This window comes from Trichinella spiralis, assembly GCF_000181795.1.
Source record: "Trichinella spiralis strain ISS 195 chromosome Unknown Scfld2, whole genome shotgun sequence".
Classification (NCBI taxonomy): Eukaryota; Metazoa; Nematoda; class Enoplea; order Trichinellida; family Trichinellidae; genus Trichinella; species Trichinella spiralis.
Genome location: NW_003526941.1, coordinates 8,338,340 through 8,361,762, shown reverse-complemented (window position 1 = coordinate 8,361,762; position 23,423 = coordinate 8,338,340). Strand labels below are relative to the sequence as shown.

General features: G+C 32.6%; 4 protein-coding genes across 4 annotated transcripts; 1 reads left to right on the top strand and 3 right to left on the bottom strand.

Annotated features, from left to right (window-relative positions):
- Positions 1-3,441: 3,441 nt before the first annotated feature.
- Tsp_06886 (putative bacteriochlorophyll 4-vinyl reductase) lies at positions 3,442-9,008 on the bottom strand. The gene is made up of 9 exons (XM_003380687.1): positions 8,781-9,008; positions 7,770-7,901; positions 7,530-7,649; positions 6,560-6,762; positions 6,330-6,420; positions 5,631-5,793; positions 5,083-5,231; positions 4,229-4,313; positions 3,442-4,130 (listed from the first exon to the last, which is right to left on the bottom strand). The coding sequence occupies exons 1-9, from the start codon at positions 9,006-9,008 to the stop codon at positions 3,442-3,444; spliced, it is 1,860 nt and encodes a 619-aa protein (XP_003380735.1).
- A 4,037-nt stretch (positions 9,009-13,045) lies between these two features.
- Positions 13,046-14,106, bottom strand: Tsp_06885 (conserved hypothetical protein). The gene is made up of 3 exons (XM_003380686.1): positions 14,035-14,106; positions 13,450-13,557; positions 13,046-13,126 (listed from the first exon to the last, which is right to left on the bottom strand). Exons 1-3 carry the CDS (start codon positions 14,104-14,106, stop codon positions 13,046-13,048), a joined length of 261 nt encoding a protein of 86 aa, XP_003380734.1.
- Positions 14,107-16,705: 2,599 nt separating this feature from the next.
- On the top strand, positions 16,706-17,319 carry Tsp_06884 (hypothetical protein). The gene is given in 3 exon segments (XM_003380685.1): positions 16,706-16,733; positions 16,748-17,034; positions 17,251-17,319. 3 exon segments carry the CDS (start codon positions 16,706-16,708, stop codon positions 17,317-17,319), a joined length of 384 nt encoding a protein of 127 aa, XP_003380733.1.
- A 4,766-nt stretch (positions 17,320-22,085) lies between these two features.
- On the bottom strand, positions 22,086-22,751 carry Tsp_06883 (hypothetical protein; the record flags this gene model as incomplete). The annotated part of the gene is made up of 3 exons (XM_003380684.1): positions 22,086-22,258; positions 22,419-22,515; positions 22,665-22,751. Coding segments are annotated over 3 exons (357 nt in total), but the record flags the coding sequence as incomplete, so codon positions are not given.
- Positions 22,752-23,423: the final 672 nt, after the last annotated feature.

Sequence of the window (23,423 nt, the reverse complement as noted above, 5' to 3'; positions counted from 1 at the left end):
TCATCCGTTGGCTGGCCAGTAATTCAAGGTGGCATTGCCACGATACTTGGCGTTTTACCACTCACTTTTGTCGACTATTATATTTCTAGAACATTTTTCAAAACTTGCTTTCTCGTAGTTTTAATGGGCATGTTTCATGCATTTGTCGTACTTCCTGTCATACTGCTCATCATGAACAATGACCACAGCATGTACAAAGTAAACTGACGTTATATTAAATTAAATTAAATTTAATTTAATTTAATTAAACACATACGTCCAAAGAAAAATCTCCACCGCATACTATAGCAACTGCACAGTTACCGTTTCAGACGGTTGCAAAGTCAATTGGCGACTACACACCTTACAATTGTGTAATATACGCTATCTGAATTTTCTGCACTGCAAACCACGTTCTCACGTTTCATTCGCAATTAAGTTTATAAAAATAAAACAGCCCCAATATCGTGATGGAACAAATAATTAACTGAACGGGACACGATAGCTCCATATTTTACGATCAAATCAAATCAAATCAAATCAAATGCACAACTGATACCTTACTTTCCAATTTCTTATACAGTACTGCTATACAATTATTGCTAACCATCTTTTGAGTTGTAAAAGCTGATGAAAACAAAAACAGCACGTCACTCAGTGAACATTAAACGCTTTCCTTTTTCTCTCATTGACGACAACATTCATTCGAATGTCAAAAAATGAACTGATGTTAACTTTGAACCGATGCAAAAATCTTAAACTACATCTCCCCACAAAGAAACAGAAAAACTAATAATACAATATTTTTATCAAATACCTTTACACACATATTATATACATTGCACTGAATATGCATCACAAATTGCCATGCTGATAATTAAATAGAACTCATGTTTGATATCAAAAAATGAAAACAATGTTACTTACCAAATTGTAGCAATGCATTAAATTTCAGCGTCATTCATCATGTATTCTAAAAGAGAGGAACAATTATTTCAAAGACAGGTTAGCTATATTTCATATAATAAAACTTTTGCAAAACAATCAGAAATTAAATCTCATTCATAGTATCAGGTGAAGAAATTCATTTTGAACATCATTTATTACATAATCAAAGTAAATCTTTTAAATCAAACTTGATAAACCAATAATCTCACCAATCCAATTAACGGATAGAGCACCGAAAAGGAGCATGGCTCTGGTATTGTACTTCATTGCCAAATAAGCTGACTAACCAGTTATCTTGAAAATGCCTAAAATAAAGAACAATATTCATAAAGTTCAAAAGTTCATTGTTCATTTCAAATCTATAATTTGTAAAACAATACTGCATTTTTCAATTTAACTTTACAAATCATCAGTTTCATAAGATAATCAAATTAAAAGGCAATTTTTCTAAAACTGAATACCGAATATATGAAAAAGCCAGATAGTTAGAGCTTTAGACTAACCGCCAAGCAGTAATACACTCACTGAACACTGTGTTCATTGTCATTATCTTTCTAATCATTTAAAAGCATCATGTGCAAAAACTGCCCATGCAACACGCACTGCATGAACAGTTGAATCTTATATTTAAAAATCTCTTAATCTGAAAAAGATTAATATATTTAAAATACTTTTTTTACTTTTTATTAAGTGAACTGAAAAAGCGAATGAAAGTGAAAAAACTGCTACTGGATTATCGAATGAATATCACACCTATTCGTTTCGTTATTTGCACATACACATATACATGTTCAAAAGTTCACTTACCATTGAAAAGCGATAAGAGAATATTTCTATTACACTGATCACAATGGACAGGCAAGATGCAACATCTTTTCATCGATAAAAATACGCAGTAAACTGATTACGACTTTGCTACAGTAAAATGATATTCAAGATAGATGAGAAAATTATTTTCAGTGGGATAAGACAAAAGAGCACCCTTTAACCTAAATTCACTCAAAAAAAGCAATAATAGACATCAGCTTAAATAATATTACTTTCATATGATTACTTGAATTTTTTAAAGCTGTGCTTTTTTGCCAATGCTTTTTTCCAGCTTTTCTTCGACAGCACGAAGGTAAGTGGTTTGCGAGAGACAAACTGCCAAATTATAATGTTGTCGCATTGATTTGTAAAAAAGTTGAAAGTTGGAAAATCATTAATTGTTTTCTTTTTTCTTAATACATCAAAACTGAACTAAACGATGAGATACGAAAGCGATTTGCCGCCTTCAGCTATTAACAAAGAGAACAGAGAGGTAAACTCAGTGTGGCGCAGAGAAGATTTATGCAAATTTTAACAACGCGGCCAACTTACCATTCCAGAGCATTTGAAATGCAGCAAATGGTGCAACAGTGATGAAGTTCTGTGTTGATGATTTGGATTGGAGAGCTGATTGGAAATTTTGTCCATCACTCACTCAGATTCGTCATCAGATCAACCGTCTGAATTTACTTCATTTGGGACATCATCGCTCATTCTCTTCTTAGTAAATCAATCACAAATACATAATATACAAAATATACAAAATAATAATAAATTTGTAAAAAATGAAAAACAATAAAATATAATAAAAACACACTTTTATTGGGACTATATGATAAATAAAACTGAAAAAAATTAATTAATTAACAACAAACGTGGCAAATTTGAGTTAATTTTCGCAATTGCAATCAAAACATTCCAACATGTGAGAAAGAAAGAAAAATAGGAAGAAGTAATAAAAGAATTCTTTCCTGTCAGTGAGCCTTTTTTTCACCATGAAGACAATCTCTCCTTTTCCATTTCATTCAAGTGGACATTGCCCACTTTTCCATTTTCATAACATTTTCCCACGCATTTCCGTCAGTGGTTGTTGAGCAGAACAACAAGAAGAATACAAATGCAAAATCGAACAAGAAACGACAGGATTGTCAAACTTTGAATTGAAAATTTAAATAATTAATAAACTTATCAAATTTGCAGCAGAAGTGTTGGAAAATAGAACGCAGAAACTGCTCAACTGATAATAATAATAATAATAACATGCAGAAAAATAAAACCACGATATCAACTACAAGTCAGAAAGAAGAAGAAGAAGAATAAAACCTATGATCATCATCTGAAGAAGAATAGAACAGAACAGAAAAATCTGGAAAGAAAAGATGAATAAAATTTGAAAATGAAAAAAGCAATGAATGATTGTCATACACATGAAAAAGTAAAATATTCAGTTCAACAAACAATATATATATATATATTTGTTGACTTTCGTTCAAAATGAAAATTTTAAGTTAATCAAAACCTCTCACTCCATGCAGTAACCAATAATAATTCACTTGTGCATTCTTGCTAAAGTTATTTTCAAATAACGAAACGGGAAAATTCTTTTCTACAAATTAAAAAATGAAAAACGGAAAACCAATAGTAATAAATGAACAAAACAAATAGGAAAATATTGAGAAAGCAAAAACTTATGTGGAAGAAATTTCCTCAGGGGCAAAGTGGTGGGAAACCTGCCGTGGAGGAATTTTTGGCACCAGTCAATGGAGGAATATTCACGGCCGATTGGACCATGGATCCTAGTTTCACTAAATCACCCCATAGCAAACCACCAACATTAGCTGCTGAATCAGTACCAGAATGTTGTCCATGCAATGTTTGACTAGGAAATATTACATCATTGGTATTGTTGTTATATTTGCCAAAAATACCAACAGCGGGAAGTGCAGTGGAAGCAGTAGTAGTGGTAAGTTTAATTTTCGTCGCTGTTATCGTCGATGTTGTTGCTGCTGTTTCTGTTTCAGCTAATGTTGTCAGCATGTTGCCTGCAAGATTGCGTTGCTCCGCTGCGGCTAAATGGCGCAAAATAGCATCCAAAATCTGCGCCTGAGTTGAAGAAACTGCAGCAGCAAGCTGATGATGATGATGATAAAGCGGTGCATTGAAAACAGAAACTTTAGCTGCTGTACTGCTGCTGCTCGACGATGTCGCAGCTGGCATTCCAATTCCAGTACGTGAGTTGGTAGCAATAATATTGCGCATATACTGACTGCCAGCAACGGCGAAATTGTTATTCAAAATTGGTGGATGATAAAATTTACATTGCACTCGACAACATCTTCCTTTTGCAAAATCACGACAAACAAACACTTTATAATCATCGGAAACTTCAACATAATCTATAAAAAAACGTTTGATTTATAAAAAAAATATTCAAGAAATATTCATAAAAATGGAATATTTTATAAAATTTCAAACAAGCTAACAATCAACTTACCTTCATTTAAATGTACATATCGACATGTAGAACGACTACAACGCCCAAGTTTAAAATCGCGGCATACTGGTAGGGTGTCCAGTAACTGAAAGAAAAATGAAACAATTTTCTTGTTATCATTTTCTGGAATGGATGAGGAGCATGAACAATTTTCCTTTCAAACAAACAAACAAACAAACAAACAAACAAACATACATACATACATACATACATACATACATTACACATACCAAAGCATTCATTCATACGTTACAGTTTTCAAAAAAAATGCAATTCAAACTTTTGCATCATGCGAAAAGAAATTTCAATACAGAGGAGCAGTTAAAACAAATGGAATAAAACCAAAAAAGAGACCAAGCTTAAACACATTCAAACTTCCAAACCTTGCCAAATAATATTAAAAAACGTGGCATAAGTTTCCCTTTAGCTGTCGCCTCATCAATTTGAAATAAAGCTTTTCAACAATTTCATCAATGCACATTATTTGAATAATGCTGAACATATATGCTGCTAATGATGATGAACAGCGAAATGAGATAGCATTTCAAAAGAACACTTCTCAAAAATAAGTTTCCTGAATGTGATAAATAATTGTAAAAAATTTTTTTCTCTTTATTCCATTCCTCGAAATATTAACTAAATCTATAACTATGCATTGCAATTATAACAATTATTTATAAATGATGATATTAAATTTGAAAAATTAAAATCAAATACGCAGAAAAATTTCATCTACAATAAGTAAAAATAACTGTTGTAGACAGAGAAAAATATTAAAATTAGATGAAAAATTTTTTCTTGATTTGAAAAAACGCCAACAACCTAATGCATGATATGGTACAGGAAATATGTACCTGTCCAGACTCGTCATAATAGGCTACAGAGTAATGGTTGGAAGGTGAAACCATTCGACCCGCAGGAACCAGAGCAGCACTTTTAGTAGTAGCGACGGCAGGTGTAGTAGTAACATTTGTGGCAAGAGAGGATAACACAGTCGAAGGAACTAAACAGCAGACAAAAAATGCACGTAAACTCATGCTCAGTCCACGCACCAAATGCATAATAATAATAATAATTGCCACATAAAAAACCACCAACCAACCAACCAACCAACAAACAAACAAACAAACAAAATCATTCACATTCAACAGATATTAGTAAATTTGCTACTTTAGCATTTTTAATAAAAGTGAAATTTCAGAATTTCAGTAACGTGCAAATGGGATGGATGTGTAATGAAATAAGTGTTCAACTAATAAATAATAGGTATGCTATGAAAGAAAAAACAAACAAACAAACAGATGAATATACTCTCTGTCGTTTGCTATGGGAAAAGTTCATCCTCAACAAATGGCTAAAAGAAGTAAACGCATTTTAGCAGGTGAAAAAATATACAACTTACAAGTAACTGGAACGTAAGAAGCTTGTATGCCGTGCAGAGCGGCAAACTGTGGATAATGAAAAGCTGGGCCGACGGCAGCGCCGACTTGGGCTGGATTTGCAGTGACCGGCTGAAAGACGGGAACACCGCCTTTGTCATATGCTGGGCGTTTGTTCTGCAAAACCTGGAAAATAAATGGCTCGAATTTATTAATAACAATTTTAATTTCCCTCCCCCCTCTACTAATTTGAACATCCTTAATTAAATAACAGCAACAACTATGTTTCGAATATCATCATACTTGTCCATTTTAGCAATGAAATCACGTGAAACAATATGAAAAAAAATATTTTTTTGTAAAACTTTGTAAAAATAGACTGATTACTGAACAACATGTTTTCTCTTAACAACTGATTTCACCAGAGAACAATTATAATTAAAATAAATTTCAAAGTAACAAATAAAATGCACTGCTATTGTTAATAATAAGTCGTGGAAATGAATAACAAGGATTTTTAACCGTCCTTGAATAAAAAATAATATTTTTATCTGTAAAAGCTGACAAAAAATTATCTTCAAATAAAAAACAGATCGCTTTTCCATATACAATGTGAAAAATGAAATAAAAAATCATGTATTATTCAGATTAAAATCAATGAATGTAGACAATAATTATAATCATCATTATTATTACATTAGCAATGCATTCGTCTGTCTTACCTGCTCTAAATAAATAAATATGTAACATGCATAAGCATTGTTGACCACAAACAGACATGCAATGGTGATCATCATAACACCAAGCATAAAGCTTAAGAAATAAAATTCACAAAACCATACAGACAACTGATGTGTATGATAATGATAGAGAGAGAGAGAGAAAGAGAATGAGAGGGAGAAAAATGGTTTTCTTTTTTTTGAAAGTTAAATAATTAATTAATCAGACTTACAGCAGTAAATGTACACATGCAAATGAGGGAAAAAAGAATAAATAAAAGCAAACTGAAATGAAAAATACCGCAGCAGCCAGCATTAGCGAACTGTTCGTAGCGGAAGCAACGTCCACTTCCAAAGGCCTTTTCTTGGAGCTTGATGCATATGAAGCACTACCGCCGCAGGCAGAAGCGCTGGTCGTAGCGGCAGCCGGAATTGACTGAAATTAACCAACCAACAAATGGTAAGCAAAAAAAAACAAAAAAACAGACAACAACAACAACAACAACGAGAGCAACACTACCAAGATCATGAAAATAATATGAGAAAGGAAAGAATGAAAACTATAAAGTAATAATGCATTCACAACTTACACGGCCATTCCATTCATATTATTTCATAATAATAAGCGCAAAAAATAATCACACGATGTTATTTCTAAAAGTTATTTAAAAAAAACAAACCAAAAAATGAAGTTGATGATCATATTCAATAATAATTAAATGAATGATCCAAGCAGCATGCAAGAAGAAGAGTAACCTTTATCTTAATTAATTAAATTTTATTCATTGTTCATCTTTGATTACACATATTTTGAGAATGCAATTTTCTTTCCATATTGTTTGCTGTTGTTCATACAATGTTGCGCAACAAACGCTTTAAACAAAAGCTTGTGCTTGTCAGTCACTGACTGTTTTTACTTTTGTAGACGGGAGTTTGAATCTTAAAAAAAGTAACTGCAGTGCAGTTAACAACTGATATTTAATCAACACTGTAATATTGATAAAACGGTGCAAGAAATGTATAAAATAAAAATAAAATACCTTCAAGTCTGTTCTGTTCGAAAAGAAAATTCCTTCAAATTCTATTTAAAATTAATTAATAGTGATGCTGAACAGTAAAATATGCGCAATGCAGTAGTGCGAAATTATGATAATTCCTAAACGCCACCTCTTCGGCTGAACTAAATTAAAAAAAAAAACTTACTTCCACACGGTCAGCTCGAGGAGTTACGACCGTCTTATTAGGTGGTACCTGCGCAGCATTTACTGCGGCAGCCACAGATGCAGGTGTCGCATTGCCAGCAGTGTTTATTATTCCACCAACCTGGAATTTCAAATAATATTCAAAAAAAAGTTTTCATCATCCAATAAAAACAAACAAAACATTGCATTCGTATTGTTTGTTCATTGTCGTTACGATTAATCATCATCAGCTATGAATTACCGTAGCCAAACTGTCGGAATTTGCCGGAACTAAACCAGAATACATTGGATGCGTGTTCAACGCATATGCGGCATATGGGTTGTAAGCCGTGGCCGCAGTAGCAACACCAGAAAGTATGGCATTGGTTCCAGGCTGAAATAATTAACGCAAATATATACAACAGAAATGCAGAGGAAAAAAAAAATAACACGTCTCCAACTGACCACAGTCAACGGGCTAACGCCTATTGGAGAAATAGTGGGCGTGGACATTTGAGTCATGAGAAGATTTTTTATGGCCAAATTTTGACGTCCATTGATCAAAAGCTGATCTTTCAGATGCTGTGGTGGATGAAGATATTTACATTTCGGATTTTCACGCGTGCATCGACCCTAAAAATTTAAATTTATTTTTTTAAAACTGAAAATTAATTTGAAATACACTATTATAAAGAAGTGCAAAAGTTGGCAGATGTTTATCTATAAATTTTGAAAAGACTTGAAAACATTACATCCCTTTCACAAAGTGTCCACTTGATGATCATCAAAATTTTCGAATAAAAATGCTTTTTTTTTGATGAAATCAACTGGACAAAAAAAAAGAAAAACAAAAAAAAATTCAATTTGAGAAGCCAATTTGACTTTGACACAAGCTAACTCCGCGAGAAAACAATTTTCTGATAAAAAGTAATAAATTCTTTCTTTTTCTTAACTTAAATATGCTCAAACTTGCCGTCAATTTTACTGTCGTGACGTATCTCTGAGAATTATCATTTTGCTAAACAAAGATTGCTTTACAATAATAAAGCGAACAACGAACCATTTCTGTAAAATCGAAGAACTGTCATCATCAGTGTTGTCCAGTTTTCAAAAACTAGACACAATATACGCCAAATGAGATGCTAATATTGAATAATATTTTTTCTTAAAAAGTTACATACATCTATTAATAATAAATATAGAATACCGAAGAAAACTTTCGTCTACTTTACTATATGTTCGATCAAAAAAAGAGAAAAAAAATCAAACTCACTTTGATGCTGTCGTAACAGGCGGTAACCCGACCATTCTGAACTTCAACGTGCGATGGAGGATGGGCAAATTTGCATTCACCCTCAGATCTGGCGCACTGACCACGCTGAAACTCGCGGCATACTTCCAGCTGAAGCCAGCGAGAATCTTTCACGTTCATCAAGTGATTGACCATTGCCATCAAATTGTTGCTATTTTCGTCGTACATGGCGCTTTCACTGACAGCCATTAGCATGACAGATATAGAGAAGGGTAGTGGCGGCAGCGACTGTGGTGGTGATTATTCTTTGCAAATGGGTGAAAAAAAAAGAACAGAAAAGGAAATATTCAAAAAATAAAAAGAAATTTGAAGCTGACTAGCAAAAAAAATAGAAAAATAAAAGAATAAATAAATGTAGTAGCCCTGTCGCTGTGGTGCTTGTGTTATTCAGGCAATAGGAAAACCGGCAGCAGAATGACTGTTGAAAAGGTTGAAATTTGGAAATGATGAGCGTAGAAGATGATGATTAGCAACAATTTGACAATTGGCAAGCAAGCCGCGACCGAAGCAACTACAAAAGTCAGAAGCAGCACAGAAAAAGAAGGAGAAAGCAGAAATTGAAGATACAACAATAATAATAATAATTATTATTATTATTATTATTGATGAACTGAAGAGGGTGGCGTTGACAATGGTGACGGCGGCGATTTTGGCGACAGAAGAAACGTTGACAGCAGTAACAATTGTACCAACCTTTCTACAACCCGCAAGCAGCATCGAAGTAATAAAGCAAAAAAGCAAACCAACAATCTGAAAAAATAAAAATAACCAAAACACAAAATATACAAGAGAGAAAAAAGAATGCCAATCGACCACAACAAGCCAACAATTTTAGCGAAAGGAAAAATAGAATGGGAAAATCGCGTACAACAAAAATGTCATTTCTCTCAGTAAATTTTTCTACTATTGTAGTATATACATGTAGCATGTGCACAAAAAGTGATGCATGATTATTATTATTATTAGTATGTATTAATGGCTGGTCAACATTCTTTACAACAGAAATAAAAATCATCAAGCCTCCGTTGAATGCTTCTGTCTCTCTCTCTACTTTCTGCTGTTGATAACCAATTGCACAAGACGATCATTGATTGACAAAGCACGATTCATTACTTCACAAATAAAGCTGAATTATTTTACGCTAACGATAGTATCGTCGACATATGTAGACAACAACAACGTTGCCGTTATCACTGAAATACTGCACTAAAAGTAAACAACAATGCCGGCAACGACAATAAAGCATATAGCAGCTACAGCAGTTTGAAATTTCACCAACATCACACACAAACACAACGAAGGACCAAGCAAATTCTATTTTACAAACAACAATAATGGATAAAACAAAAACAAAAAAATCCTTGGTTGCTAAAAATAATAAAATCAATCAAATGACAGTGTGAGGGAAAAACGGTGTTAACAATAATAAAAAGACAACAATGAAGCGATGTCCGACGAATGGCATCTAAACAATACGGCACAACCAACTTGCCAATTTCTCCCCTCTGGCTGGCATGTTGTAGCTCACTTTTCTGTATACCGCCTATTCATCATCCAAACCCGAACCCCACCCCATCCCATCCCATCCTTACCCCACTTGATCGATCTTTGAAAGCATTATCACACTCACACACACACAAACATACGTGAATGGCCAATTTCAGTCACTTCAGCAAACAACATCAGCAAGTCACATAGACGACGACAACGACAAATAGATGCTCTTTAAAAAAACACACACAAACTTCTCTGAATGGACATTGTCCAATTTGGATACAGAAACGTTTTCCCACTCAAATCATCCTTCCACCTCTGAACTTCTCCGTACAACGAACTGCTGCTGCTGCTGTTGCCCATTTTCACAATTCGCTTTTTCCAATTCAAATTTTTGACGTCAAAAACAAACGACAAGAAAGAACATTCAAATTATACAACAAATTAGGAGGAGAGTTTGAACACAATTAGGCCAAAATTGAAAATTTCCATCAAAATCAAAATTTATGACACACATTTCATTCAATATTGAACAGTGCACCACATTGAAAACACAATTCACTGTCTTGAATGCTTGAAAATATTGTTGCTGTTGTTAGAAAACGTTTGCGCTGTGAAAACAGAAAAGGAAATCAAAATCAAATGCGGAAATAAAATGGAAAACCTGATAAGAAACAAAATTTGCATATTCCATTTCATTCCTTGATAAATATCTGGAAGATGAAATGACAGGATTGTTTTCGAATTGTAATTGCAAAATACAAAACTGCTCTGTCACAACCGTGAGTAGCACGCACTGTGCAAAGGTAAGTAACTAAACCAACCAACCAACTAGGCAAGCAAAATTTGCTCTCATCAATGTCACCGTGTGTGAAATTATATTCAATTTCACCTGCCATTTGAAATTTAACAACATATCTTTCTCTTTTTTTTTGAAATGGGAGGGGGGTTCATTTGTCACCGCAACATTGTAACACATTTTACAACCAAGCCGGCCTGGCCAGTGTTGTTTGATAAAACAAATTATGACATAATATTTCATATTAACACTAATTTTCAAAGCCTTTCACAAAAATTAATTCAAATTTAAAATTTTCAGTATGGTCATGTTGAAATTCAATTCCAATGCTAATCAAACCATTCGAACAAATAAATTGCCAACAGTGTGACCGTAATATGAAAATCATGTACTCGAAATAATTACGGCTCAAATTCTGCAAGATCAACTTTAGAAAAAGAAAAGCAAATGCTTACACTATTGGTTATAATTCATTGTGCAAAAAGCACAGTACGAGAAAAGATCCACATACCAACAACCAAACAAACTTTCTGAACAAATGAAGCAGAATCATTTCCAAGAACAAAAACAATTGCATGCAGTTCCCACTCGTCTCATTGGACAATGTTTAATAATCTCCTAATATGTAAAACAACACTGTTTGTTCGTTTGCACCGTTTTATTTGACAAAAAGATTAAAAAAATAATAAAATGAAAACTGCCTATCAAATTTCATTTTTACTATCAAATTAAGAGAAAGGTGTATTAATTTGTTCATTGCAATCACCTACCATTCATTCATTTGTTGACGTTGAAATCTTGCACAAATTGAACAAACAGCAAATGACATAATGTAAATAATATGCATTTGGAAAAGAGAAATGCATCGCATACTAAGCATCTTACTTACACTGGGAAGTGTGTGCGCACTTTCCATTCCACGATTGAAAAATGAAACGAAAAACAATTAACTACTAGCTTGTCAGTTTTATTTAACGATTTATGATCATTTGAAACAATTTATCAAGAAAAATGATCATGAAAATCGACTATATGGAAAGATTAAAAATAAATAACTGCAGAGTGAACCACTACTAAACTAATGCTACTGTTAAAAATAGAATATCAACGTGGAAGTTTATAATTTTCGCAAAAAATCCTCACCACTACTGCACAGCATATCTGACGAAAGAGACTGTCTGATGGACGTGAATTTATTAATTATGATTTTAAATAAGAGAAAAAAAATGATAATTTTAAAATTTTTGAAGAAAAAATTATACTGACTGAAAGAAAAAAAAATTGCTTGAAAATTGCAGTGGAACAAACAGCAAGTGCAAAATCAATTCAACCAGTGACCAGTTTAATTAAACAAGGGCATCAGAATTGACAATGACATTTCTTTCACCATTAAATTAACTAAGAAATGAAGATAAATGTTGTTGCTCTCTAGTGCTCTAGCATACGTCTCTTATGAAGAACAAAATCCAAGGCTAGAAAACGCAAATCATCTCTACAATACTTGGCAAACTCTGCTCATATATAACCGTAATCCCTGAAGTCAACATTTCCTGCTCTTACAACACTTCTGCAGATACAAAATAGATATTTTCTGCAATTTTTCAGCAAAAAAACTATACAAGAAAAAAAATCATAACAAAATGAAAAGTTGCAATGAATTTCATTGAATGAAACACCAAAAATAAGAAAAAAGCTGCATCAATAGTTGAGCAATGTCACAGCTTTTGAATATCGTTGCCGTTTCGCATTCTGTTTCTTCTGTTCAACATAGCAACATTATTGTTATATATATAATGAAACATCGACCCAAAAAAGAAACAAACATAAAATATACGAAATGAGAAAATCCATTCCCGGAGATTCAATTTCAATATTATTAAAAGCTATATACATTTTGTTTTGCTGAAGTTGGGAAATTCGAAAAAAAAATAAATCATGACAAACTATCGCAATATTCTGAACAAATAAATGATGCTATCGATGGTGGTGGTACCACCGTAAATGTCAGCAGCATCTGATAATAGATAATGCAGATGGTGGTGGTGTAGGGGCTGGCTGTCAGTTTATAATTAAACGAAAATAATCCTCCTCTTCTTTTTGCATTTTTTTGCAATAAACACTTTTGTTAGGTGTGTAGAGAGAATAAGTTAATGAAAAAAAATAGAAGAAGCAAATTCAAAACGTAATAAGCATAGAGAATTTTTGCAAACAAGCGGTCTCGAGTCTTTGAACTTCAAAAACAGCACTCAATTTATGAAAGCAAGATGAGAAGATGAAAGCACAACCAAGCAAGCAAGTAAGCAAAGCAAGCGAGCGAACATTTTCAACTGGTTTTACATTTGCTACCAGTATTCCAGCATAAAGGGGATTGAAGTGAATATTATTTATCCGCCCGCCAGTTGAAAGTTGAAATTCTTTGAGGAAAAAAGTCAAATATTCCACCAACTGAAATAATAATAAAATTGAAAATCGCCTAATAATGTTTTCACAACAAATCATCTCACAAAATGAAAATTATCATTACTTCACATCCATATTAAAGAATAATCAAAAGTGAAATTAAAGCATTCATCATACTGGACAGCCAGACTGTCTTGGAGGACTGGAACATAGGGGATGCGGGAAGTTGGGCTAACTCTGCTTGTCTGCCTGCCTGCCTGTCTGCTTGTGGGAGTGAATGACTGAGCTCAGAGCATGGAATCGAGCGAAATGTTCCAAAACGCTTTATAGCAGTTGATGAACGTTTCAGCTGAGTCAGCGGCAGCAAAAAAAAAATACACACACGTCACCAATATAAAACCCCAGAACCAAACAACAAACGAACAACAGACGTCGAAGAGCCGTGTTTGTTGCCAGTCGACATGCAACAATCTGTGTGTTTACTGTGCATGTGTAGCATGATGAATGAATGATGTTTCTCACCTTTGCAGCTTTAGCTGAATTTGTTGAGCATTTCGACGTTTGAAAGAACAAAAATGCAACATAGTTGTTCATTTCATTTAAAATATATCAAAAAATATTTGCAAAATATGAAAGTAATGGTAGTGGAACGAACGCACATTTCCAACAACAGTACAGAAATATCTACAACAACACCGAAGAAGATCTACTTCGTGCTTCTTGCATGGTATGAAATTGAAGGAATCACTTTCATCACATCTTTTCAGAAAAATGATGAACAAAAAAGCATGACATTAATTTTAAAATTAATGCAACAATCACTGACTAAACAACCCATTTACCATAAAACAAAAAAAAATTCCACACAACATATGCAAAAATGTTCTTGTAAATTTTTTCAAAAAACTGCTAAAAACTAAACGTGTGCTCTTCTTTTTTTTCCTCTTTTACCAAAATATTTGTTTAAACAAATTCCACAAATTCCTCCACCATTCTTCTATAAATTTTTCCAATTCCAAGCAACAAAGTTCACACACATACACATTTTCTAGCAACACACGTAACTGTTTCGTTTTTTTTGTTGCTGTTCATTTGATAGCATATCAGAAATAATTTTCCCTTCATCAATTACATCTTAATAAATATATTCTATGGTTGAAATTTGTGCAACTACCTTATTATTATTATTATTACAGTTCTCAAACATCAATTTTCATACACTACAATTTATACTATCAAATGGTCGCCATAAATGCTGAAAAATTTTCTTCCATTGATAAGAATATTAAAAACAAATTTTTTAATAAACAAAAATATCAATTTTATCATCAAAAGATGACAATCTCAGCTGTTGTGGCACTGATCATATCCCACTGAATCCCAAAGAATACGGACGGTTAGGAGATGAAAAGATTTTCGAGAAAAATAAAATCTGAATGCATATTCATCTGCATATTACGAGATTCAATAGAATGTAAAATTACAAAAGAAAAATAATGAAATGATTTTGTCAAGCAGAACAGAATTTTGAACAAAAGACTTGTGAAAATGATGCCTTCCTTTTCTTTTGACAATTGCAACTGATAGCAACAATGATAATTGAAATCATTTTCAAACTCTTTTCAATCAAATATATAAATCAAGCATAAATTAAAATGAAAAAACAAACAAATACCCGACTTTGTGGAATGTACTTTTTAAGCCAGTGTGTACAAATGCGCATGCCAGATGAAATGCAACCAACCAGTTGAAGTGCCCCGCCGGAAACGGGGCAAATCAATACATACAACGGAAAGAGCTTAAATGCTTATTGATCTTGGTGAAAATGATTTATTAATTCAACAAACAACGTTTAAATGCAAAAGCGACAGACCATTTCCCATCTATTACCCGAATTGGTCATCAAAAGCTCGACGCCAATGATGATGAGACTGATGATGATGATGACTGCACAGCCCCTCGACCAACAGCAATACTAGCATCTATTACAACAACATGCAGCACCTTCATGTCGGTCTTTATTTTCACATTCTTAACAACATCCAATAATATCGATCAACCATGTGTCATTTAATTAGCAAAAATTTTTTCCAATGATAAAATTCATTGCACATTAATTTTGAAATAAATAATCAGTGTGCAACACAACTTATGAAATGGTAATGTTTTCTTGAATTACAATTCACAATCACATAATACAATACAATGCAATATTTATTTATACAATTTTACCCACAATTGCAGATTTCAACATTTCAAATTTACCCATTTCACTTTTAAAGCAAAAAAATAGGCAACACGAAAATTAAGCAAAAAATAACGTTTAAACGTGTGCGTGCCGCTTGTGTATTTTATTCATTGAAACTTCATTTCAATAATAAATACAATCCGTGTTACAACGAATAGAAATTAAAAATTAACCATTCAAAAATCTCTCATGCAGTATTTTAACCCTTTGATGGATTGTTGGGGTAGAGCCCACCCCAGGGGGTTTTCTTTTCGTCGCATTCTGTCAATTTTCATTTTTATAGTCTGAAGCTTTGTGACATCTCTGTTGAAACAATAAGACATATTTTGAAAAAAATTTCAATGTTCCAGGATTTTTTGTTCGGTCTACAGAACATCGTAAACTTAAAAGGTACGTTGTTGGATTGTTGGGGTAGGCCACACCCCACTTTAGAAAAACACGTGTAAAAAGCTGGGAGTATGTTCAACTTTTATGAAATTTATTTTATTGGATAGTTCGAAGAATTCTGTACATGATGGTATCAAAGCATTTCCAATTTTAATAATTTTTTGGCATTTTATTGGCAAAAAATGCGACAAAATTTTGGTTAAAAAATCGTCTTTTTTCAGTTTTTTTCTTCGCGTGGACTTAATTTTGTAAAATTCGTGAAATGAATTGCAATATTGAATAGAGCACGTTATTCTGCACATTTTGATACCAAACTCAGGTCTATAGTCGTTTTTTTTGGTTCCGAAAAGACTTCGCTTATCTAAGCCTTTTCTATAGTTTTAACATAAACATATGGAAAAGTGTTGAGCAGGAAATCGATATCCCACATTTTTTTTTGATTTCAGTATCTATAATTTATTTATTTTTATGTATTTTGATTAAAATTTCATTATTTGAAATAAATTTCAAGTCTCTTCTAGCTGAAAATTCAACAAAATTGACGTAATAAATCTGTTGATGGCCGGCGGTGGCCAATGGTTCTATGGTTCACTACTTTAGATTGCGCAGGTCTAGCAACATATGTTATTTGGACATGCAAAAATCCAGATTGGAACGCCCGAAAGTCGCAGCGTAGAAGACTAATTTTAATGGAGTGTGGCAAAAATTTAGTGGACATCGTTCTTCAGAAACGGGCTGCCAGTCCCCCGCAATCCCTTCCTTACACAGTAAGGAAAGCGATTGAACAAATAGGAACAGCGACGTCAACCGAGCGGTCAGAAGCAAGCAAAGATGAAAAACACATCTATAGAAGATGCGTCTTTTGTGGAAGAAAACGTGACAAAAAAGTAAGATCTAGCTGCATAAAGTGTAGAAAGATATGCTGCAATGAACATCTGCGCAGCTACTGTGAGCATTGTGATGTTAATCCTAACACTTTCAAATAAAGAAAGATCAACAGATTTATTACGTCAATTTTGTTGAATTTTCAGCTAGAAGAGACTTGAAATTTATTTCAAATAATAAAATTTTAATCAAAATACATAGAAATAAATAAATTATAGATACTGAAATCAAAAAAAAATGTGGAATATCGATTTCCTGCTCAACACTTTTCCATATGTTTATGTTAAAAGTATAGAAAGGGCTTAGATAAACGAAGTCTTTACGGAACCAAAAAAAAGACTATAGACCTGAGTTTGGTATCAAAATGTGCAGAATAACGTGCTCTATTCAATAATGTAATTCGTTTCACGAATTTTACAAAATTAAGTCCACGCGAAGAAAAAAACTGAAAAAAGACGATTTTTTAACCAAAATTTTGTCGCATTTTTTGCCAATAAAATGCCAAAAAATTATTAAAATTGGAAATGCTTTGATACCATCATGTACAGAATTCTTCGAACTATCCAATAAAATAAATTTCATAAAAGTTGAACATACTCCCAGCTTTTTACACGTGTTTTTCTAAAGTGGGGTGTGGCCTACCCCAACAATCCAACAACGTACCTATCGCCAACAATCCATCAAAGGGTTAATTAAAACTGAAGAACAAATCGTTATTATCTGATTTGTAAAAAGATAATTTAAAATTTATCGGTGACTGATTTTTTCCATTAAAAATAAACCATCACAATTTTAGCGCTATACTACCATAAGACATAACAATAAATTATCCCCTGATCTAAATTTTTATTGCTTTCATTTTCTCTTTACTAAGCAAGCGAGGGAAAGGAAGACCATAAAAACCGACATTGTAAAAATCACAATTATCGATTCTTCATTTAAAATTTCGTGCCACATTACGCAGAGAAAATTTAAAAGGATGAGAATTTGAAAAAATGGAAATATCAAAAAATTCTCTCTATTCTTTGACAAAAGAAAAACCAAAAGAAAGAAAAAAAATGAACGAATTAAACATAAGTCTCCCTCCAACTCGCCAATCCCAACAATTTAAACAAATGTTCGTGCGCTTTTTTCCCACGCTCAGGAGAAAAAGCAGCATAGCCAAAGGGTGGAATATATATAAATAGCACTGACAAAACTTTCCGCTGAGTAAGTGAAAATGATCAATTTTTTTTCTCTTGCAACAAACAACTTAATCTAAGCAAACCAATACAACTCTGTTATTTATATGCAAATTTAAGCGTGTATCATTAGCAGAATACGAGATGGTTACAACTTTCACATTTGGCGACTGAATAGCAGCGTGAAAATGGAATTTTTTCAATAACGAAAGTTAACTAAATATAAAAGTAAAAATTTTTTGATTGAATTTGAACTCGGATTTGATACAATTTGAACAAAAAATGGACATTTTAAGATGGACAAAATTTGATTGCATCAAAATTGCAAACTCAGACCAAACGAACAAATGCAAATGACAAAATATCCAGCCAACTTATCCATCTTCTTACAACAACAACAACAACAACAACAACAGCTACTACTACTGCCGCTGCTGTTGGCTGTCGCTTCCAGCTATTTTTCAATCAAAATTAACCGACTAATGGCTGGCTATAAAACTGCTGAACTGCATCTGCTAAAATGTTTCTTCAAATTGCCCTCGCACTTTTTCACTTTTCTGTGCAATATAACATAAATATACATATATATAGTTTTTTTTTTAAATATTCTCATAAATTCTCAAACCCTAATCATTTATTAATTGTACGAATAAATTTGAAAACGAAAATGTAAAATAAAAAAAAGTATTAAACTGATCAGAAACTCTCGAAAACGCCAACGCTTTGACGTCGCATGTTGCATGTGGAAAGAGGAGTTTGATGAATTTTCCCTCTTCTACACGCGCATGCGCGCGCACTACGTTCGAAATAACAAACTGTTTATAGATCTCGCGTTTCTAATTAAACACACCGAGCATAGCTTGAATAATGCGGATAAAAAATGTCCATCTTTACAAACAATTCATCAAAGACAATCACAGTTGTTCAAGTGGAAATTTCAGAAAAAAAAAGCAGAAGCAAAAGCAAAGAAAAAATATTGTGCGCTAACATTTGGAAGAAACCCACAACAACGGCTTAACAAATAGCTATGAGAAAAAAACTAAACAAACATCCAAATTTACAATATTCGAAATGCTTCAAATTCCAATTTTTTACACCGCAACAACAGGAACTTTAGATTTTTTTAAACATTTAATTATCGCACAATGCTTTTTTCTTTCCCACTGATTGCAACACTCAACCAACTATTTCCATTATTAATCAATCGACAAGTTTGCAAACTGATCTGCTGTTTAAAAACGACAAACAAAAAGAAATGATAATATTATAGCAAATTATTAGCATAATTTACGAAAAAAAAAGAAAACAATTTCTCAATATCACATTAGACACGTGACATAACACACACACATTTCTGCTTATTCTATTCATTGAAATTGCAAATCAAACTATCCATATCCCATCACACATTTGATATTTGATACAATTATAATTTAAATTGAAATTTAAAAACGTTATTTTACCTGAAATTGTTAAACAATATAAAAACAACCCTCATCATTTTCTCTGACCCAAAGAATTTAAGTTTGGAACTATTAAAAATCGAGCATTTCTTCTTTTTCTTCTTCTTAGAATATTAACAACAAACAACATTACGAAAACAACTTTCCCATTGCCATTTCAATTTATGCGAAATAATAAATTTGAAAGAAAAATTGCTCTCACAAATATGACACTTTTTGCTTATATTATTACTATTATTTTGCAGCTTTGCAATGTAACAGTTGAAACTTGCAAATGTGAAAACTATGAATAATAGATTTCTACATCTGATTATTAATATGATATTAAAAATTAATCTGATCGAATAAAGTTGAAAAGCACTCATTGTCTTACTGTTCCAATGTTAATTCTGATATTCTGAAAAAAAAGAAGCAGATTTATCCACAAATTCAACAAAATTGCGTCAAGTTTGTGTGTATGCATTGTGCGTGCAGAGCTAGCTGCTAGCTAGCCAGCTAATTTGAAGCAAACAGAAAGAAAAAGATAGGAAGGCATGAAACATAAAAGCAGATGTTGCCGTAAAAAAAGTAATAATAATAATAATAAAGAGAGGGAGAGAAGAAATAATGAAAAAAGAAAATATCAACGTCGACGCTTCTTATCATCATTTTCATCTCAACATACAGGAAGAGATGGCAATTTTTGAAACAGCGGTGCGGCAAAAAGAAGCCAATCATAAAAGAAATGATTCATGCCCGGATCGCGGAATGCGCCTTGCGTCTTTTGAATTCCGAATTTCAGATGAAACAATTAGCGCGCAACTGGGATACCACCACCACCATCCCTTGTTTGCAATTTTTTTCAACAATTCGCATGCATGTAACCCATCGCCGATATATGTATACATTTATAGTAGTAATAATAAATTAATATTATTATGGAAAAAAATATCACATTCAACAATTTCAAAGTAGTACAAATATATTGTTCATCTCTGAATCTCAAATGATCGATCGAGTCATTGGGGAAAAATTGTAAAAATTGCAATCAACCTGTAAAGAGAAATCGATAAAGAAAAAGCGAAACAAACTGTTAAAACCATAGCTATAAAATAGCACTTTTTTGAAAATGAATGAAAAATTAAAATAAAAAAATGAATCAAAAAATGATTGTAATAATCTTGCGAAATAAAAGTTGACATGAACAAATAGAAGAAGAAGATATGACCCATCAATGTTGTGCTTGATTGAATAAAAACTATATCTTTATAAAATCTGACGAATAGTGAAGATGGAAATTCCCATGCGACAATGTAATACTGAATCATAAAGAGGATATAAACTATTTTTCTATTCCAAAGTGAACAAACAAAATGATAAAAAAAATCACTTTTTTCTCCAAATCTGCATTTGATGAAATAATAAAAATTTAATTTTTAAATATCATTTTTTTATTTTCTGAAACAATGATTGACACAATTGAATGAATTTAAACAGTCGCCAAGAAAAAACAGCTATTGATTTTACCATAATGATGATGATTAAATATTTGAAACAAATTCACTGTTTAATTAAAAATTCAAAAACAAAACTTTAAGCTATGCTGAATAAAAATTAAATCAATACATGTATTTGAAAAAAATATTAAATTTGCAAATTCGATCAACCAAAATGCAAAGTATACACAGATATGTATAATAAATAGTATACAGTGATGACGAAGAAGAAAGCTGTTGCTTTAATAGTAAACTAATTAAACTGGTCATTCAGGGGCAGTAAAGTTACCAAATTTGAAAACAGTGCTGTAGAGGAAAAATCAATTTATCGGGCTTCATCATCATCTGCTTCTTTTACACAGCTTATTTTTTCATCGTTCTTTTCGAACTTTCAAGCAACAGAAGAGAAAAACCAACAACCACAAACAAAACTGAATCCCCAAAAATATGATGCAATTACAATAAAGCGGATTAGAATTTTAAAAATGAAAATTACTCAGTCGATGATCGAATAATACAACAAGTAAAAAATAAATAAATAAATAAATGATGATCAAATATTGAAACAAATGAAAATTTAAAATAAACAAAGTGTTACATCGAGATACATACAGCTTACGTGTTCCGTTGCAGATTTGTAGTATTTAAAGAAAGAGGAAAGAGAGAAAAAAACTCTGGGATGGGGATTTTTCCTTATGATTGAAAAATGATTGTTCCATTGAAGCCACAGCAAGACAGAGAGAGCGAGAGAGAGAGAGAGAGATAGAGAGCAAATGAGTGAGTGAGTAAATGAGTGAGAATGCAGGGGAGAAAATGGCAGGCAGACGGCATTGCAGGGAAAAGAGGCAGGCAAAATTGGACGACAAACGGCTTGCAAAAGCTGAGCAAATGCAACCGATGCGGCCTATCGTTGGCGAACGCTATTGGATAATCGTCAAGTCAAGTCGTTTGGCGGCGAAACAAGACGACAAGAAATAATCGACAACCAACAAACACAGACAAATTGATAAACGCATGCATCCAAAGCAAATTGAACGTTCTCCTCCTGCTTCTGCTTCTTTTCTCCATTGTCACCATGCATTTCATTCACACTTCCTTTTATATCTTCTTCATTTTTTTTCTAATAATTTATTATTATTCTGTTCTTTTTCCATTATTATTTTTCCATTCAACAATCAGCAGCATTATTGTTCATTTTGAAAAATGAAAATCAAAATGCAAGCAAGCTCAGAGCATACATACAGATTATTATGTAGCTAGCTGCTACTCAGCACAAAGCAACGCAAATTCTGCTGAGAGTCGTTGAAGGGCAAACGATCAGAATCGAGGAAGCTTGCTGCAGACGGTAATTCAATTGTGCACGGCTTAACAGATTGGTCGGTGAAAAACAAAAGCACAGCTCCAATTGACCGTTACAAATTTTTCCAAGTGAATCATCATCATTCAAAAAAATTCCTCTTCTTTTTCTACATATTTTCATTACCATCTTCCCTCTCTCTCTCTTTCAACTTACCCCTTCAACCGACCTCTCCCATCCGTATCCTACCTCCTCTGTTTTAGTCAAATTAGCGTAAAGCAAATGCACCTTCAACTTTTTGCACTACATAACAACAACGAAAAATTTATGCCTAACAATAAATTGAATTAAATAAGCAGCAACATACCTGATTTTCAATTGAAAATCACAATACAAAAATTATTGTCCAACAAACTGCGCATCAACAGCGTATATATACCTCAGGATTATTTGTTGTGAAAAAAAAAGAAAAATGAACTATTTTTAAAAAATTTCAGAAACAACTGCCTTAAATTGAGTTGAAAAATTGCACAGTGGGTTTTCTAATCAGTTATGAGTAGATTTATCGTCCGATGCGCGAGTGTAAAATATAAAACAACAATATGTTGTTTGCAAAAATTTCATACAGCTGCAAGTAATTTTTAATTCTTGGCTATTTTTAAATTTTCAACTGACATCCAAATGAAACATTGTGCAACTAACTGAACATTCATAATAAAAATGGAAAACAAATTTATAACCTTGAAATACTTCACACACGCAAAAATTGTTTTTATAAATAAATAAACTATATATATATATACTAAACTGAATTGAACAGAAAATGAAAATAATTTGCTTCTTTTTATTTTTTGGCAAGCCAAAAATCAATACGCTTAAATGAACTTAAAGGTAGAAATTAAATTTACATTTATTCCATTATGACAAACTGTTTTCAGTTTTCCATTTTCAAGTACCAAAATGAATTCCACTAGA